This window comes from Girardinichthys multiradiatus, chromosome 2 (genome assembly GCF_021462225.1).
Source record: "Girardinichthys multiradiatus isolate DD_20200921_A chromosome 2, DD_fGirMul_XY1, whole genome shotgun sequence".
NCBI lineage: Eukaryota > Metazoa > Chordata > Actinopteri > Cyprinodontiformes > Goodeidae > Girardinichthys > Girardinichthys multiradiatus.
Genome location: NC_061795.1, coordinates 9,757,009 through 9,778,299, shown reverse-complemented (window position 1 = coordinate 9,778,299; position 21,291 = coordinate 9,757,009). Strand labels below are relative to the sequence as shown.

Sequence of the window (21,291 nt, the reverse complement as noted above, 5' to 3'; positions counted from 1 at the left end):
TTTACCCAGCTGTTTGGTCATCGCTGGTGCAGAGTAGTGGGAGGTTTCACTGGATGCGATGATAATGGTGACATACTAGCACATAATTCACCAGATTTAAGGGACGCCTTACGCTTACTCTTTGAAAGAATTCGAAGAGTTTATATACAAACAGCAGATTATGGTAAAATCTCACAATGCAAACAGAAGGACGAAAAAGACCCACAAGATTTCTTGGATAGAATGAGACGTGTTTTTAGAGCAAACTCTGCTATACCATATGATGAAGCAGAGGCAGGAGCCTATCAGCAACAGTTGAAGAGGGCCTTTTTGCAAGGCCTTAAAATTGAACTCAGACGGTATATAGATAAACACTGGGTTCATCAAAATACAGGAACTGTTACACAAGCTTTAGAGTATGCGCAGCACGCTCATAAAACACAGAGAGATAGGAAGACAGATACGTTTGGAATGCAAGACAGTTTAATGGCTTTGCATCGCTCAGGGGCAAGCAGGATAAGAGGACGGAGGGGATTTAGAGGTCACAGAGGAGGAGGAGGGCCACGACACAGTTACACACAGAGCAATGTGTGTCTGAGGTGTGGAAAAATAGGGCATTATGCTAGAGAATGTAGGACAATTTTACAAAACCCTGGCGCAAGAGATGGCAATTGCTGGATTTGCAATGAGCCAGGACATTTTGCAAGAGAATGTAATGAAAAGCGGGTGTATAACCCCAACTCTACCCAGAATTGACAATTACAGCCACAGCCCCCACCTCCTCCCCCACTAGCAGAGAAAAACAATAGTGAAATGGAGGAGGTTGATATACAAGCCGCATTAGAACTTATAGCACTAAGTAGGACGCAAGATTTGCCATATAAAAACATAATAATAAATGGCAAAGTATATAGCTGTTTGTGTGATACAGGGACATGTTGAACTGTGCTAACTAAACCTCCACCCGGAATAAAATATTCTAACACCGCAGTGCATGTTAGATCAGCAGCTGGCACATCAGAGGTACATTACCTAAGTGCACCAACTGGAGACAAAACTTACTTGTCAGGCTCCCATTCTGATAAGTCAAAAATGTCCAGTGAACCTGTTGGGAAGAGATCCTATGCAAAAGTTGCATATAAATATAGTATCAACAGAAACAGGTATGAAAGCTGTAGTGGAAGAAGGGGCCCTAGTCCTAAATGAACTCTCACAGCCGCATTATTACTAGTTCCTCGATCTAGGCCCCACACCAACAGCTCAAGAACTGCTGAGGAGAACCAGAGAAAAACAAAGCTCCCAAGAGGCACAGTACATGCTAGATACTGAACTCCATGTAACCATGAGATATAAAAATACTGCAGGGCCAGATTATCAGTATGATACTGTTTTTCACAGAGAAAATAATCAGACTGTTACCATACAGCATCTGTATGTTGACCCCAAAACAGGGAAACCTTCCACCTCAATTATACTGTCAGGAAGACAGCTTCAACAGTTTAAAGGCAGTACACCTCATCTGTCATTAACTAAACCTGTGGGGGGTCAGTGGAAAGAATTAGAAAACTTTATACAGCGTGCTGAAAGAGGGAGATATGAGGCATTAACAAGCTCTGACTGGAAAGTAGATCCTAACACAGGAATCTGGAAACTCACTCTAGGGTGGATAGTCAAAGTTCATCCAAAGACACATTTGGATGAGGCCAAGTGACAGATACAGGGCCTAGCTGAAAGCAAAGAGAGCAACAGGCACCCTGCCTTAGCTGCTGTCCCACCTGAACTGAGGTCCCAATCATCGACTGATGTAGGACTTATAAAGGGGTTTCCACCATATAAGGTTAAATTAATATCTGAAGAACGGCCAGTAGTTCGCCAGTATCCCTTGAAACCAGAAGCTGAAGAGGGTATTAAGCCAGTAATACAGGATATGTTGAAATCAGGAATATTTAGGGAAGCACCTGATGCTACATGCAACACACCTATCTTTCCAGTGCAGAAAGCCAGCACAGGAAAGTGGAGGATGGTTCAGGATCTTAGACCGATAAATAAAATAGTGTGACATGCGATTCCAGACGTCCCGAATCCACATACATTACTGCATTCATTAACTTCAGATAAAAAATATTTCTCAATGGTAGATCTTAGCAATGCTTTCTTTACAGTACCACTGCATGAAGAGTCACAGCATTTATTTGGTTTTCAGTTTAAACGGAAAAAATACATTTACACCAGACTACCACAAGGCTTCAGTGAAAGCCCACATGTATATACACAAGCCTTAAGATACTCTATGAGCACCTGTGAGGTGCCTGAACATAGTCAAGTCCTGTTGTATGTAGATGATATTCTCATAGCTTCAGACACTCAACAACACTGTGAGGAAGCTACTATAACAGTTTTGAAACATCTCTACCAGACGGGGCACAAAGCCTCTAGGGATAAACTGCAGTTTTGCAAGGAGAAAGTGATTTATTTGGGACATATGTTATCACAACATGGTCGTTCCCTCCTAAGTAGTAGAAAAACAGCCATACAAGAAGCCCCAAAACCACGAACTAAACAACAAATGATGTCCTTTCTGGGACTGTGTAATTTTTGCAGAGAATGGCTACCAGACTATGCAGCCATTGTACAACCCTTGCAATCTATGATCTATGGCAAAGACATGACATTAAAAGACAAAATCACATGGACTAAGGAAGGAGACGTAGCATTCACAGAGCTAAAACATCTGCTTCAAACAACAGTCACCTTAGCTCTGCCGGATTATAGCCAGCCTTTCACACTTTGTGTAGATGCATGTAAGGGTTATATGAAAGCTGTATTAACCCAACCATTTGGCTCCGAAAACAGACCTTTAGCATTTTATTCTAAAAAACTAGACTCTGTGGCATCTGGATTTCCAAATTGTCTGCAGAGCTGCATCGCAGCAGCAGAAGCTGTGAAGCAGACAGCTGAAATTGTGTTGTGCCACCCGCTCACACTGAAAGTTCCACATTCAGTGCCACTTGTATTGCTACAAACTTCATTTCCTTTCTTGACTCATGCAAGGCATATTACGTTGACCTCATTGTTACTCTCACAACCAAATATAACTTTGCAAAGATGTGATCCACTGAACCCTAGCACGCTAATTCCAACAGCAGAAGATGGTAAACCACATTCTTGCAAAACAAAGGTAGAGGAAGATACAAAACCTAGGCAAGATATCTCTCAGACACCTCTGGAAAACTCACAAATAATCTTTGTAGATGGATCAGCATCAAAAGATGAATATGGAAAAAACAGAGTTGGTTATGCACTAACCATTGAAACTAAAATTATAGAATCACAGGCCCTGCCCCATACATGCTCAGCACAGACTGAAGAGCTGTATGCTGTTATCAGAGCGTGTGAACTATATGAAGGGAAAATCCTAACCATTTATACAGACAGCCAATATGTATTCGGTTCTGTTCACCATTTTGCTAAAATATGGGAAAATAGAGGGTTTAAAACATCAGCTGGAACAGAATTGACACATTTTAATCTGTTAAAACGACTGGTGTTAGCTATCCAGCTACCTGCAAAGATAGCACTTTGTAAGTGTAAAGTGCATCAATCTAATGAAGCCAGGGAAACGAAGGGGAACACCTTTGCTGATATTTCTGCTAAAATAGCTTCGAGGCTTCCCCTCACTTTGAAAATGTCAGATCTCTTGTTTATAGATACAGATGTGCTGAAAGATTCGCAACAATATGCACCAGCTGCAGAAATTAAATCTTGGCTGAATAGAGGGGCCATAAAGAAAGATGACATTTATCATTTGGGAAATAAGCCAATATTACCAAAGAATTTATACAAGACGGCGGCCCATGCGACACACGGGGTTTCCAATGTGTCGAGAGGGGGAATGATACACTTAGTAAATCTACATTTCCATACCATAAATTTTTCTGACTATGCAAAAAACGTTTGTAGATCATGTATTATTTGCTGCAAACATAATCCACAGGGGAACATGAGACCCAAAAGAGGCCAGTTCCCAGCAGCAATTCATCCCTTTCACACGATACACATGGATTTCATAGAGTTATCATGGTCAGGGGGAAATAAATATTGTTTAGTGGTCATAGATGCATTTTCGAAGTGGGTTGAGATGTACCCTGCAAAACACTGTGATGCGCTCACAATGGCGAAGAGTTTAGTGACACATTACTTCCCTACATATGGTATCCCACAAATCATAAGATCAGATAATGGGACTCATTTTGTAAATAATGTAATAGAACTGTGCTCTAAAGCATTAGGGTTTCAGTTAAAAAACCATTGTTCTTACCACGCACAATCTGCTGGGCTGGTTGAACGAACAAATGGAACAATAAAAAATAGATTAAGGAAAACAATGGAAGAAACAGGGAGGCCATGGCCTGAATGTCTATCTCTGGTTAAATTATGGATGAGAATAACTCCAAATCAAACTGGTCTCACTCCATTTGAAATAGTACATGGCAGACCTTTTCCATTGCCATCAGAAATGGATGACATAGGAAAAGCACAGCAGGAAACATCATTAGCTGAATGAGATGTTACAAACAAAAGAAGTACAGTTGTCCAGTAGTCTGCCAGTAAATTCTGCTCCGATTTCACAGAACAACCTGAGGCCTGGGGACCTGGTCCTGATTAAGACACTTCACAGAAAGGACTGGAGCACCCCCTGTTGGAGAGGGCCATACATACCGTGTTCTCCTGACCACACCGACAGCCCTGAAAATCGCAGAGAGACCATCCTGGATCCACAAGAGCCACTGTAAGCTAATATCACCGTTACAGGAGCCAAACCAACTGACGGGGTAACAGGGGAATGACTAGATACAAAGGGGTTGGACCCATATGGTCCAACATCTCAAACCGGCGAAGAAAACAACTGACCTGTGCCCAATTTAGCATGGCTTTCTGTGATGTGTGGACAGGCCTGATAAGCCTGAGCTTAAACCTGGTAGCAGGGCTCTTTCTCTGTTTAAGACAGGATCCACAGGATGTAACATCACACGAGAAGAGATGGACAAGATGGACACTGGACCCAAAAAGCAGATGATTATGATGACATGTTGTAAATGAATATATCTTCAATGCCTGAGTGTATTCATACTTGTACTTCATAAAATGACCTTATAGCAGAAAATCGAAAGAAGTTGCTGTTTAAGTGAAATGAGAAAAAGTGCAATGATGATATGAACAAGGCTTGTTTTAATTATTTTATTTTTTATTATTACATTTTGTTTCTTTGCTTTATTATATTGTTTCACTCTGCCATTATTGGTGGTTGCCTAGGGGCGGAGGAACCGTGTAAGTGTTTCCCACAAAATAATCTGTTTTCCGTCGTGTGGGTTTGTGTTTCATTTTACATGTATTTACTCATGACTTATTCGTGATAAAACAGGGGGGAACTGTTAGGGTTTTTATGACTTTTTGTATTGTTTATCACTCATCTAAGTGCTTTTCCCTCCTTACATGTTACAGGAAGGGAGATGGTCACAAGAATGAGTTATGCTTTTATTCTTTTATTATTTTATTATTTTACTAGCAGTATCTGGGGGCTATACACCAGGTCCCCCTTCCCACTTCCTCTGTTTGTTTATAATCAAGACAAATGAACCCTAACCTTTCTGACCCCCCCCCCCCACCCACACACACACACACACACACAAACACACACACCCCCACCCTGAATGTTTGTTGAACTGTGTGTGACCAAGCATGTATAAATAAAGAGAGAAGAGTGCCAACACTTTGTAGTTTTGCACTGCAGAGTGTGACCTACCCTTGCCGCAAGTATAACTGACTCTGTGTCGTTCCTTACCTCTGAGTTGACTAAATAATACCTATCAACCACCGATAATGTTCTCAGTCGAGGTCAGCGCCGGAGGGTTTGCCAGAAACGCTATAAGGCCAAGCGGTAGTCTTTCTCCATGGCCTCACCGAACTCCTCCCAGGCCCGGGTTAGGGGATTGCCGCCATGACAGGCACTGCCGACCTTACACCCATAGGTATGGGCAGCAGCATTGACAATAGATGTGGAGAACATGGTCCACTCGGACTCTATGGCTATGTTCACACTGCAGGTCTTTATTCTCAATTCCGATTTTTTTGTGATATTTGATTTTTTGCATGGTCGTTCACGTTTCCAAATATATATATGACTTGTAGTGATCTCCTGTGTGAACTACATTCATACAACTTAAGTGTCCCACAGGCGCAGTAGACGACGCAATGACATCACATGTAGCGAGCGTGCTTAGTGTTTGCAGAAGTAAATATGGATGGAAATGTTGGATCTTGCGATTTTTAAGTTGTTTTCCAATCAGAGCCAGCACATTATAAACGCAATATTTTTAAGAAGATCCACCACGTCCACCATGGTTGTTGTTTTTCCTTCCGCTTCCGCATAGCAGGACCCAGAATAGTGACGTTTGTCGAGTATCAATGACGTACAGGTTGAATGAATGCAACCTGGCCATCACAGGTCACATTTGAAAAGATCAGGTACATATTGGATTTAGGACCACATATCCAAGTGGCCTGGGTTGCATTTGAAAAAAATTGGATCTGTGTCGATCAAACCATCAAAAGTTTTGATACAGGTCGAATAAGGTCAAAATTGTCAACGTAGCCTATGTCTCCAACCTCCCCCGGAATCTGGTCAAAGCTCTCCTGGAGGTGGGAGTTGAATACATCCCTGGCCAAGTGCTCCGCCAGACGTTCCCAGCAGACCTTTACTCTGCACTTGGGCCTGCCAATTGTGTCCGGCCTTCTCCTCTTCCATCGGATCCAACATACCACCAGGTGGTGATCAGTGGACAGCTCAACCCCTCTCTTCCCCCGAGTGTCCAAAACATGCAGCCGGAGGTCTGAAGGCACGACAACAAAGTCGATCATCAACCTCCTGCCTAGGAGCAACACGGCCACCAGGTGCTCTCCGATGAGTCCCGACCCCAGGCCTGCCTCAAGTCCAATCACGTGCCTCGATTGTGTGGTCCTCATGAAGGTGTCTTGAACCGCTCTTTGTCTGACCCGTCACCCAGAGCCTGTTTGCCCCCTACCAGGGGCATTTAAGTCCCAGACAACATAGCCTCTAGGATCATTCGAGTACTCAAACCACTCCATCACGTTAAGGTGGCGGCTCAAAAAGGGGTGGCGGTTCAAGGAGCGGGGAAATCTTTACTTTCACGGGCAAATGGCTCTACTCTTGAGTAGGTCTTTTCAGCTTTCCCCGGGATTTGTTAAAGGGCGGGTTTGTGTGCAGCGAGGCTTGGCACCACCAGCTGCAATAATAAAAGACAAAGGATCAGAGCAATTTTAATATTCCGTGCACATAAAAAACTACACATTTCCCTAAGGTTTTTTTTAATGTAAACCTAACTTAGTGGAGTATGAAATCTTTAATATTTCAAATTTTTCATAGTTGTATGCAGACAGCTCTGCAGGATGAGGGACTACAGGTAACAAAGTTAATTAATGTAAAATAATGATTTAAACTTTTCCTGCTTATGGATCCATTGCAACTTAAGGAATAATGAAAGGAATTAATCAACTGTATAACTCTAAAGTTTCTCATCATCTATTATTTATCAGTTGAAACAAAAAACTATTTATTAATTATATAATAATAGTATTTTAAATGGAGTAAACGAGTAATGCTATTGCTAGATTGAAGGTGTAGTGCAGTTTTTTTTTTTTATCACAACTTCCCCATAAGACATTAGGCTCATTTAAATAAAAGGTGGTTGGCAATGGAAAAAGAAAGTACAAAATCCCCTGAGATTCCTATTAACCGGGTAAAACAAATCCTGGGGCTATAAATCCTGGGGCTATCGGTGAAAAAAAGGAGGTATTATGTCAATCCACCTTGTTACCTGTACCTACCTACTTTCTGCCTCTTCTATTCCAAGTTTTTTTTTTTATTCCTACTGTTTTCAGTTGGAGTTTTGTGTACAACACAGCAAGAACCTAAACTAATCTGCTTGAAGCAGAGAGTTACCACTAAAAGACTCCACTTTTGTCCAGTAAAATTCACTCTATAATCACAACATGGACAAAGGTCTATCTGCAGTATCCTGACCTTTGAGTGTGCACACAGCAGACAGTCAAATCCAGTCATCACAGGCACATTTTGTTACTCTTTTCTGTATAAATTAGAGAAAGCTAGTCCTAAAAGATACACAGTCAATTCAATCTGAAAAGACTCACAAAGAGAGGGTTGGCAATTAGAAAAGTTTTAATGATTGAAATTACATTATTATATCTTTGGCGCTCGGACCTGGGAGGAAGACATGAATGCTGTGAATGAAATGAGCTAAGATGAACATTTGTAAGGCTTAGATTTAGAGATGTCTTCCCCCCAAAAATAAGGGCGAGGACGTGACGAGGCCTAATTGAGTACTAGAAGGGACATCTATCAGCAGAGTGGGATGGAATAGGAAAGGATGAAAGAAGCGAAAGCCACAGGAAAGATTAAAGCAGAAAAGAGAAGTTTGTAAATATAGTATCAAGTAAGGAAAATAATTGAGAAGCAGAGGAAATGATAGATATGCCGAGAGGGGCTATACGAAGTGATAGATATGCCGATTGGGCGATGCGAGGTGATAGATATACCATTAGGTAATGCTTGATTATTATGCTTAGATCAGATTAGGGTGATAGATATGCCGAGCTGGCAATGCGAGGTGATGCAACGCTTAATGAAGAAGCTCAGAGAGCAGAGTAAGGTGATAGATATGCCACTTGGCAATGCGTGATTATTTCAAACTTAGAGAGCAGAGCAAGATGATAGATATGCCGTGTTGGCAATGCATGATTATTTCGAGCTTAGAGAGCACAGCAAGATGATAGATATGCTGTGTTGGCAATGCGTGATTAGAGGTATATCCGCTGAGGATTTCTGAATAAAGATATAAAGGAAAGAAAAAAAAATCAGGAAATGAGAGAATAATTAAAGGGAAGAAGAAGTATAATTGAAATGAGGAATAGGATTGGTTAAAGGGGAAAACTAAATGAGATGAAGAAATTTCGAAACTATGGAGTGCTGAAAATGCCATAAAAGAAATGGAGATGAAGATAAGAAATAAGGTTAAATAAAGATCTATGAGTCGGGGTTGAAGAATAAATTGAACGTCAAGGTAAAAGCAGGAAGATGAGTAAAGTAATTGAACAAAGCATGAAAAGACAAGGAATAAATCGGCCTCCAATTAAGGAAGGGCGAAATGAACAGAAGTACTTTTCGAAGAACATAGGTGAGCTAGAGTGAGGGAGAAAATTAGACAAGACTGGCAAGTGCTGAGGGGAAGAGACTTGCAAAACAGTAACATGATGATTGAACAAAGCCAATGATGGATAAAGGCCAACCACCACCAGGAATTGTTGGGAGCTCTTACCTGAGAGCTGATAAAACATTGAGCAGATAGAACGGAGTGGAAATCCGGGCGAACGTAGAGAAGGATGAAGAACACTAACGACCCAATTGCTGGAGAGCGGCTGAGGGAGAGACATTGGGTCACTGCAGTAATGGCTGCTCCTATTCTGAAGGAATGGCGTGAAAACTGGATGGGCCGTATTGCATTGAACTGGGACATGCCTATAATATCTGAGGAGCAGGATGCAGACATGGGGCTCCTTCTAGTGTGAGAAATGAGGCATGCAAAGGAAAAGGATTTGAAAGTAGAAAAAAGGTTAAAACTGATAAATAATAGAATGCGGGTTGATATTAGCAAGGATGAAGAGATGGATTCAATCAACCTCAGACTCTAAAAGAGAAATTGAAGTAAACTGCTGGGGAGAAACAACAGAAGACCTAGGAACTAAATAGAATAACCTGGAACATGATGGGCAGGAATGATGAGGTTATGAGTTATGACTTCCCAGGATGCACTGGAGGTAAGGTATAATGCCTTAGAAGACGAGCGGCTTTGACTAACGGGATTGACCACTGCTGCATTATCAGAAAAGCGGCGATGCGCTTCTTCCAGAAATGCCCCAGATGCAGCAGGCTATAGTGATGGGATGACCTCATAGAAAGCTGGAGATTCAGATCAGGGAAGAAAGGAGGCTTTACAGCGGAATGAATTGCCCTGAGAAACCCCCCAAAACCCATGGATGGAGCTACGTCTGTGTAAATGACCTTACAAAAAATTGACTGTTCATAAATTGTTTCATAAGAGTTTGTTAAGCTGCTGTGGCAGTAGTGCTTATGTTGAAATGCATAGTCCTGGGAGGTGCTGTAAACCACTGAACAGAGCAGCGCCAACCCTGTGTGCACAGAGAAAGCGTGCTTTACAATCATCACAGGAAAAGATAGTTATGATGAATATCGTAACAGGAAATAGTTTTAGCGCATGGTTGATAAGGGAACAAGGTTGAAATATTATAATAATAATAATAATCCCTGACTGGCTGCTTGGGGTTCCACCATCAGGAGATAAGGGTCGGTAGCCAATGAGAGGCACATTGCTTAACTCCACCCCTGGCGGGTCATATCCACCTGTTTGCAGGTTACGGTGGAGCATGGTGCCAGTTGCCACAGACAGGAAGAAAGAGGAAATGTTCAATGATCTCTTACCCATGCACTAAGGAAACATCTCAACGTGTTACTCAGATGATAAACACTTAAATGAATTTATGGCTAAACTCTGCTATTAAAATTACTTTCTCAAAGCCTTTTTTGAATAAGACCATTAAGACAAGCCTTTCTCGTCAACTAAAAAATCTGGCTGCTTCCGGCGAAAATAAGTGCTTACATATTAAAAGCTGCGTCGAGGACAAAGATTTGTCACTCAAGTACAATTTCCTTTTTGTTGAGAGTCACTGAGAAGCACGCACAAGCTCTTCTATTATACAACACTGTGTTTAAATGGAAGATAAACAGAAGAAAAGGAGTGCAGCAAGGTCATGTGCTGAGCTTATTTGACATGCGAATACCAAGTTACATTATTTATTAAATTGTTTAGTAGAGGGTGCCAATATTCTTAGTACGTTATGCACGCTTAATCACAATACAAAAGTTTATTAGGTTCGATATCATAAACAAAGTAAAGACACAGACAGTTGAAATATATATTTTATATCATTTCATGGCACTGGAAAATATAGGGAGGTTAGATGTTTAATAAATATATGGCGAAATAGGGTAAAAGCACTCAAGGGAAAGATTGTCAAGGACGAAAGGGTTGTAATAATTCAAGATATATAAGTCTTTTAAGGTAAGGTAATGAGGCAAAGAGGTTAAAAGCAGCATAAAGATTGAGTTATTAAAAGGCATTACATTCATATCCTTAGATCTTACAACGTGGTCACATGCCAGGCTCTTTCAACCAAAGGATTGTGAACCATCCACTGAGAGACCTTCTTTTAAACCGGGACGCTACAGACTGTAAAACTTAAGACGAGTCAGCCTAGCGAATGGCGACGCTGGAAGAGAAAGAGATACCGTTCCAGTTAGAAAGGAGACTGGAGCGGAAAGCCCGGCAATTTGTGACCGTGCAGAAGTTCTGGAAAAAGGACGAGAAGAGCAAAGCGCTCTGATGGCCGACTAAGCCGCTGGAATCAGAAGGTGGCTTGCAATATAAATTGACAGTGGAAAGAACAACGCAGTCTAAGCGGGCTCTTGATTGAGCGAGGGTGGATGCAGCTAAGGCTGAGAAGGACTAGAGATACTGATGAAAAACGAGCAGCCATATAAGAAATAGGACAGCGATAAGAAACTATGCAGCTGGTGACTCTGAATCCCTAGAGTGCCAAAAGAGGATTCTAAGAAATGTTAGGGAGAATCTTTAATAATATTAAGCATAGCTGATTTCGTCCATACATCCCATAAAGATGAGAATAGACATTGACACACATACGGGGATAAATGGCCTAAAGTTTTGACATGAATGACCTGTGGCTGGGGAACTGTTTTTTTCTTTTTAAAGGGAGTAGCCGATAACTGTTTGATTAGAATGCAGCAGCACACGTAGATTAAAAATGGACACCAGCTACTACACGACCTATCAGACAGACACTGCAATGGTGACACGTAATCTACTGATAAACACTAGGGAAGTGCACATCTGTTGCTTTGGAGTGCCAGATATAAAACCACGTGTGACCTTCTTTCGGGGCTCTTTGTCAACCTTACAAAGAGCACAATAATGAAAAAGATAGAGAAGAGAGAGTGGAGTGATACATCTTATCTACAGACAAGCTAGGCCGGGCGCTAGCAAGGGAGAATGGCGGTGGGAGGAGTGGCGGAGCAGGCATCTACAATGGAAAGGGAAAGAGGAAATGCTGATGTGTCAGAGATGGCGGCGAAGTCAGAGCAGGTGAGTAAGGGATGACATGGAGTGCTGGAGAGAATCTATGAATGAGATGAATGAAGCATGGAAATTTGTAGGATGATCGGTTTGAGGGATGAAGATGGAAGGAGAAACTGCTGGAGAAACCAGGCCGGGTGATGCAGCGGCGGGAGCCGGTGAGGAGGCAGGGCTACCTCGGCGACACTTAGCAGGAGAAGTGTAGGAGTTCTTGATGCACTTTCCACCTGCCCAGAGCTGAGACAGGGAAGAAATGAGCCATGAAGCGAGGCGAGCGCTCCTGCGAGCGGTAGAGAAGGAAGGAGAGTCTGTTACAGTGCGAGGTGGCGTCGGAGTTGTAGATGAGTGCAGCTGACAAGGGAGGAGGAACACAGCCGCAGGTCCTTTAAAAACAGGGCATCGGAAGGCGATTGGATGATGAATCAGGCGGACAGGATGCTGATTGGAAGGCCGAGAGACGCACGGGGAATTTATTGAACGGTGGAGACGGCGAGGGTGAGTCTTTCATTCCGAATTTTCATTTAAACTCCATTACAACTGTTAATTTGCAAACAGAATATCTATAAATGTGGCTATTTAATAATTGTAATACTTTTGTTGCTCTTTGAAGTTGCTTCACTGTTTAACTGAACTGCTCGGAGATACTGATTCAACCAACCAGTAAAACAATCTGTATTTTCACTGTACAACAAGGTTTTGTGGTTATCAGTTAACACCATATAACAATAATGATCATCAACTATTTAGGTAAATCTGTTTTGTTGCAATCACCCAATCAACTGACATATAAATGATGGGAAGACTTGCTGAAGAATAAAGTGAGCATTAGACTTTGAAAGAAGGAGAGTTTAAATGACTTTAAATGTGACATGGTTGTTGGTGCCAGATGGCCTGGTCAGAGTATTTCAGAAACTGCTCATCTGGTGGGCTTTTCACACACAACCATATCTCTGAAAAAAGAAAAAAATATATCCAATGACCAGCAGCTGCAAGAGTAAAAAAAACTTGTTGATGACTGAGGTCAGATGGTACGGAGCCCGTGAGGGAACGTGGGCGAATTCTTTTTCTTTTGCGTCCCCACGCAATACTTTTGCGTTCGCTCGCAATGCTTTTGCAAAAGTTGTTAAACACCTTGAGAAAGCTGTGCATTTTGGAACAGCAGCACAGATGACAAACTGCTAACAAAACAAACAGCACTGATATACATTGCTATGGTTTATTTGTCATATTCAGGTTAACACGCAGTCAACAATGCGATTAAATGATTAGGATAAGACAAACCGTTCAAATCGGTCAAATCACCATAAAAACAAAAGTGGCGGGCAAAAAAGTACACATCATGCAGCAGTAATTAGCAAAAAAAGTGTCAGATGTGTTTTCGTGCAGTATTATTGTCCAGGGTTCAGCGGTTTGACAGCATGTGGATAATAACTGTCTTTAAGTCTGATTGAAGATCGTTTTATTTAAGGCCAATTTCAAAATAAAACTCAATAAATCTCAAAAACGGGTGTCCCACAAAGTATTGCGAGAAAGCCCAAAGACTATTGCATGAGAATGCAAACATTTTAGCGTGGGAACACAAAAGTATTGCGAACGAATGCAAAAGTATTGCGTGGGAACGCAAAAGTATTGCGAGCGAAGGCAAAAGTATCGCGTGGGGGATGCAAAACAAAAAATTCCCCCATGTCCCCTCGCGGGCTCCGTAAGATGGGAATAGGCAGACTAGTGCAAAATTATTAAATGACAGGAGTAGTTTAAACTAAAAAATTTCGGAAGAAATTTAGACGGGGCCTGCCTCTTGGTGGGTGCTTCTCGGACCAGATCTATAGTTTAAAATGTAAAGGCTTTTATTTTGTAGAGCATTTTTGTCTTATTTTGAAAGTCCGGCATTGTTGTACTTTCACGTGTAGGTTAGTTCCATTAAGTATACACAACCTGCTTGTTATTTTAAAATCATTTTATATGCTATTATCAGCTCAAAAAATCCTTAGTAACTCTGGAAGATTGACACTTTTATTTTGAAAGTTTCAGTAAGCTTTATTATAAAGGGCTGACATGGTCCTCTATCCTACTCTAAGTGAGCTCCAACATTAGTGTAATGCCCAGTCCTGCAATCATCTATTGTTTAAAATGTAAAGGCTTTTATTTTGCAGAGCATGTTTTGTCTTATTTTGAAAATCTGGCGTGGTTGTCCTTTCAGGTCTGGGTTATTTCTATTAGTTATATAAAACATGTTTGCTATTCTAAAACCATTGTGTATGCTATTATCAGCTTTAAATAATAATTAGTAACCATGGAGGGTTGAGGGTTGATAAAAGATATTGACCTTTAAGGTTAATCATTGTTGTCTGGATGTTGGAACAGCAGTACATGCTGTTTAAGTAAGCCTCACAAAATGGCCACCATGTAGTTGCCTCCTATGAAGATGGTCAAAGGGTTAGGGGTCTGGTCAGGTTTAAGACGTAGAAATGAATGAAAATCAATGGAAGTCAATACAAAGTCCTCAAAAAGATAGTAATCCATGAATGTGGGTGTGTGTCCGAGTGTGAGACACAGAGAGAAGAGAGGCAGAAAGAAAGACATCATACAGACATATACAGTAGGAGATACACAGAGCTATAAATAGAACAGTGAGGAGTGAATCAGCCAATGAGCAAAGAGCGTCAGTGTAACTTGACACCTGCCGTTTCTCACTCACGCAGCACCTCACTCTTTGTCTGCCCCTGGCCTGGCTTTATAACATGGAGGCGCATGCTCCCGAACTACTGTCCATAACTCGGAAAACGTAGGGGCTATCGACGTCATTCTTGGACCGTTTTTATCAGAACGGACAGGGGAACATTAATATTCATCCTTTTTTGTTGAAAATATTATAATAAAGACACAACTCTAGGTGAAAAGAGAGGGAAAATGAAGAAAAAGACAAAAACGCCTGAACATGGTCCCGAACAAAGTCTAATATCTCGGAAACCGTATATGGTATTTGAAAATTTTTTGAACTGTTGGTGAAAGCCATCCCTTGTCCCCGATCATGGAGAGTTTCATAGCTCTATGTCATTCACAGTATAAAATAGGAGGATGGAAAGAAATGGTTTCACTCATGGATTACTGGTCAAACTCTCATTGAAAATACATGGGAGAAGGCCTACAGAATTCTTCTGACTCTTGGCGATCGAGGGGGGTTTGACAGAAAACCATGAGACCTAGAACAATTTTAAAGATTTTGTGTGAAAGCAGAGGCCCGGCCCTACAAACTGACCGAAAATGGTAACTTTAGAGTGAAATTTGTGGCCGTGAGGGCCAGTTAAACTATTTTTTCCTGAAATAAACCCCCGCTTTCTACACTAGTAACTGCCATCTTCACTGTAGGAGTGGGATTTTTTCGCAAACTTTGTGTCGCTTGAAGTCTAATGTTAGAGAAACCGTAGCAGTTATCAACAAACCATTTGCACTTCTGAAAAGCCGGCGGATTTCTCTACAAACTGAAAGTTAAACTGTGTTTCTATGTGAAAGTATGGTGTAGAGCCTCAAAAACAGTGAATTTTGAGGATTCCTTCCTCCCCTGACTCCATTCATTCCTATGGGATTTTGGGGGGGTGGTTTTTCGTTAATTACATTGCCATGGTAACTCGAAATGCCAATAAAAGTAATAGCACACCTACCGAGCCCGAGCCGAACATCTTGATATATATATATATATATATATATATTGTGAGGGTGCGCGCTACTGTTCGGGCCACATTAATCTGGACGGAAGAAAATAAAGAATAAAGAGTCCAGTTTAGAGGTGAATAATAATAGGTGCCTGCTATGCATTGCATGGGAGGCAGTGCATTGCTTTGGCAGGCCCCAATAACCCCTTCTTACAACCAAAATATGTACAGTACACGCCAAACGTTTCTCATTCAAAGAGTTGTCTTTATTTTCATAACTATAAATATTGTAGTTTCACACTGAAGGCATCAAAACTATGAATTAACACATGTGGAATTATATACTGAACAAAAAAGTGTGAAACAAGTGAAAATATATCTTATATTCTAGGTTCTTCAAAGTAGCCACCTTTTGCTTTGATTACTGCTACGCACTCTGTTGATGAGCTTCAAGAGGTAGTCACCTGAAATGGTTTTCACTTCACAAGTGTGCCCTGTCAAGTTTAATAAGTGGGATTTCAAGCCTTATAAATGGGGTTGGGACCATCAGTTGTGTTGTGCAGGTGGTGGATACAGTACACAGCTGATAGCCCTACTGAATAGACTGTTAGAATTTGTATTATGGCAAGAAAAAAGCAGCTAAGTAAAGAAAAACGAGTGGCAATCATTACTTTAAGAAATGAAAGTCAGTCGGTCCGAACAATTAGGGAAAAAGTGTCCCCAAGTTTAGTCGCAAAAACCATCAAGCGCTACAAAGAAACTGGCTCACATGAGGACCACCCCAGGAAAGGAAGACCAAGAGTCACCTCTGCTGCAGACAATAAGTTCATCCGAGTCACCAGCCTCAGAAATCGCAGGTTAACAGCAGCTCAGATTAGAGAACAGGTCAATGCCACACAGAGTTCTAGCAGCAGACACATCTCTAGAACAACTGTTAAGAGGAGACTGAATCAGGCCTTCATGGTAATCAGGCCTTCATGGTAAAATAGCTGCTAGAAAACCACTGCTGAGGACAGGCAACAAGCAGAAGAGACGTGTTTGGGCTAAATAACACAAGGAATGGACATTAGACCAGTGAAAATCTGTGCTTTGGTCTGATGAGTCCAAGTTCGAGATCTTTGGTTCCAACCACTGTGTCTTTGTGCGGCACAGAAGAAGTGAAGGGATGGACTCTACATGCCTTGTTCCCACCGTGAAGCATGGAGGAGGAGGTGTGATGGTGTGGGGGTGCTTTGCTGGTGACACTGTTGGGGATTTATTCAAAATTGAAGGCATACTGAACCAGCATGGCTACCACAGCATCTTGCAGCAGCATGCTATTTCATCCAGTTTGCATTTAGTTGGACCATCATTTATTTTGCAACAGGACAATGACCCCAAACAAACCTCCAGGCTGTGTAAGGGCCATTTGACCAAGAAGGAGAGTGATGAGGTGCTGCGCCAGATGACCTGGCCTCCACAGTCACCGGACCTGAACCCAATCGAGATGGTTTGGGGTGAGCTGGACCGCAGAGTGAAGGCAAAAGTGCCAACAAGTGCCAAGCATCTCTGGGAACTCCTTTAAGACTGTTGGAAAACCATTTCAGGTGACTACCTCTTGAAGCTCATCAACAGAATGCCAAGAGTGTGTGTAGCAGTTATCAAAGCAAAAGGTGGCTACTTTGAAGAACTTACAATATAAGACATATTTTCAGTTGTTTCTCACTTTTTTGTTCAGTATATAATTCCACATGTGTTAATTCATAGTTTTGATGCCTTCATTGTGAAGCTACAATATTCATAGTCATGACAGTAAAGAAAACACACACAGTTTACCATCGGCTAGGTAATGCGCCATGTCACTAAGCTAAATGCTCTGATCAAACTGGTCTCTTGAACATGACAGCAAGTTCTCTGTGCTCTAATGGCCTCCTCTGTCACCTCAGTCAGTACAGAGGTGGTCAAACAGGAAATGTGTGCAGCCCATAAATCAGCATGATACTATCATGTCAATATAGATAAAAGCTTCTGAGTAACAGATTCAACACCTTGCGCAATCTATGTCGCAAATAATAAAGGCAATTCTGAAGTCAAAAGCAGGCCCAATTAAAGAAATATTCCCCCATTACCCAGACACGTGATGGGCCAGAAGGGTTTCAAGGAATTACCTCCTCCCCAGGGAGAAAAAAAAAATATATGAACCTTAAAGCATCAATGAATGGGTTAAAGATGTAAATTTTCTTGGTTCGTGTAGTCTTATGATTTTATGAAAAAGTTGAGGTGGTTAACTTCTATCTGTAGTCCAACTTTTCTTTAGTTTTCTTTACTTTCCTTTATCATGCCACTGCAAAGTACATTTAAAAAAAATCTTTGTCACCATGAAAAGCACTTTGAATTGTCTTGTTGCTGAAATGTGCTATACAAATAAACTTGCCTTGCCAATCTGGTATTAGCAAGGTGCAGCAAGTAAAGCAGCTGGTGAGTTCATAAGATAAGAAGACACAATATCATGTATTACACAAATCTGCATGAACATCAACTAAAATCCACATTGGAGTATAGATTCCCCACATGGAATCTCTGAGCAGACAAGCTTGACTTCAGCTCCCTGCGGTACTCATGTTTTTTGTAGTGCTAGCCTAATATTCATTATCCCAACAGACAGAGGGTGCAAAACAGAATAAAGCCATTGCTAAGTGTCATAGTCGGTGATGCAGAAGGAGACAATAATGAGAGCAGACGCCCCTCTCCCTCCTGGACACACACACCCAAACCTCAACACACACAAACACGTGCACAAACATGTTGTTGGCCAATGGAGAGGTAGCGTACCTTTGTTTCACTGTTAAATCCCTGGGTGACGGAGAAGGAGCAGAAGCACATGAGCCTACCTCAAAGAGAAATGGGGCCGTCAGGCACACAATCTGACAGAAATCAACAGCAAACGTCTTATGCTGAATGCATGACTATACGCAGTCTTTATTGTTGCAAACTTAACATTTACACCATTTGCTAGTCTTAGACGCCAGTGGCAGCTTGCTTGTAATTAATTGTAAAAAAGTCCAAATTAATGTACTTTTTCTAGTCTTACTAGCATTAACATTAAGTCACAATTTGCTGTTCAGAGACACCTTTATATCTTAGGGTTCAATGTCTTCTCCAAGGAAATTCTGACATATGGGTAGAAGCTGGAAATAAACCCAAAACCACCAAGTTGTCAGATGATAGCCAAACCCTCCAGAGCGACAACATTCATTTATTAGTCTGTTTGTGAGATAAAATCAATCAGAGAATATTAAAACACAAAATACGACACAAAATAAGACACAAAATATAAAAAAAATAACCCAAATCTTTGCTTATTTTCTTCATCTGTATTTCCTGCGTAAACACTGTTTAGTAAAGAGATAGAAATGCTTCTGCAATAAAACAGACTCGCAAGGTCCTTCCAGAGAGAATAATGAAGCTGCTATTTTCCACACACAATTCTGGCTGTTATTACACACAAATATTCACACTCCTGGAGATTTGCCATTTTACAACCACTAACTTTAATTTATTTTATTGTGATTTATGTGATAAACCAAGACAATCCCGGAATAGGTAAAACATAATTGACATTTGGAAGGAAAACATTACATGGTTTGCAAATTGTTAACATTTTAAAACTACAAAGTGTGATGTCAATTTATATTCAACCCTTCTAAGTCAATACTGTAGAATCACTTTTTTATTTGTAGTGCAATGACAGCTTTCTTTAAGGTTTCTACAGGTTTTTAAGCTTTTCTTATCTAAATTAAATCTAAATCTAAAATTTTGCCTATTCTTTGCAACATACTTCAAGCTGAGTCAGATTGGATAGAGAGCATCAGTGAACATCAATTTCCAAATCTTGTTACAGATTATCCATTGGATTTAGGTCAGGACTTTGACTGAACCATTCTAACTCGTGAATATGCTTTGATCTAAACTATTCCATTCTCTGACTGTATGTTTAGGGTCTTTGGGTATATCACATAAAATACAAACGTTTTGCAAGGCACTCCAAAGTGTGTCGCCCTGACCCCAGTCAGTTTTTTACATTTGAAGAAAACAAAATAATTTGTCCGTTTTACACAGGTTTCAGCAAAGTAGAACCTAGACACACGTACACAGCAACAAACACAAGGGTGGTGCTCAGCTAAATGGAAATGGGTTCAGTAGCTGGAATTTTTTTAACAAACCTGAGACTGACACTTAGCAAACTTGGAGAATGTGTAAAGTAATCTGCAAGCATCTACAGCTAAAGATTAAATTGACAAAACTGATACAGTATAACAAAGCAAAAGAATAATTCATACTATTTACCCTATAAAATTGTAAATATTGCTCATTATATCTTTATTAGTTTTGAATTATAACATTATAACATTTTAATCAGTCCAATAATTCCGTAATGGGATTTTTTTTATTGTGACAGTTTTTTTTTGCTTTGTCTGGGCAGCATATTACCAGCAGTCTTACCGGTGTTCAAGATCGTAGTCCCAGCATACCACCCTGAGCGTTCTCCCCAGGTGCCCTGTACGTTAAGCATCTTGAGTTTGTCAAACATTCCTTCAGTGGCCCCGGTCCCCATTTGATGTTTGTCAGTGGCCAAGTTCCTGAGCACTCGATTTATTGAGGAAACCTGGGGATGACCACAAAATCACAAGAAAAACTGATGTCACTGCACTGTGTTTTTAATTCTTGATAAAAACAAAGATCTGCAGTACATTGGGTTTGAGTTAACCCACTTCTGTTAGGTCTCAGATTGTAGGTGCAAAGTTAAGTGGCAAAGCTCTGTTATAACTGACAGAGCTGATCAAGTGGTTAGACACTCTGATCTCTTGATCCTAGTTTCACTTATGGAAGCTCACATTGTTGCAGGACAACTTTTGAATATGAGGTGCCTTGAAGGGAGGCTTGCCTTTGCGACCAGAATGTGAAACCAGTTCTGAACTGGCTCACCGACTGTATGTAGATGCTAAAATTTTTAACATGCATCTCCCTGCATTTTTTTTTTTTTTTTGCAAATTAATTGCCACCATTTAAAAAAAACTGTGAGGCTTTCATAAAACAGCTGAAATCAGGAGATCTTACACTGGGTATATTGTCATTGGTGCAGACTCCTTCTGCCAGTAGTCGGTCTCTAATCTCCCAGGCAAAAATGGATGGACACTCTCTCTTGTACTGAGCAATCTTCCCCACCACCTCTGGAGTTGCCACTCTGGGTTTACTCCCTCCTATGGCCCGAGGACGGATTGAGCCTGTCTCATAATATCGACCCAGGATCTTACTCACGCAGCCATTAGACACCTGGACAAACAGACAGCACA

At 41.1% G+C, this 21,291-nt stretch overlaps 1 protein-coding gene across 2 annotated transcripts in view; it reads right to left on the bottom strand.

Annotated features, from left to right (window-relative positions):
- LOC124856990 (paired box protein Pax-6-like) overlaps positions 1 to 21,291 on the bottom strand; it is an 86,626-nt gene that overhangs the window by 28,108 nt on the left and 37,227 nt on the right. For both annotated transcript variants that reach the window (XR_007035469.1, XM_047348007.1), the window contains exons 4-5: positions 21,056 to 21,271; positions 20,441 to 20,603 (exon numbers count right to left, since the gene is read on the bottom strand). Coding sequence is in view for 1 of the 2 variants with exons in the window: in XM_047348007.1 (XP_047203963.1) it covers positions 20,441 to 20,603; positions 21,056 to 21,271 (379 nt within the window). In the remaining variant the exon portion in view is untranslated. The remainder of the gene's footprint in view (positions 1 to 20,440; positions 20,604 to 21,055; positions 21,272 to 21,291) is intronic.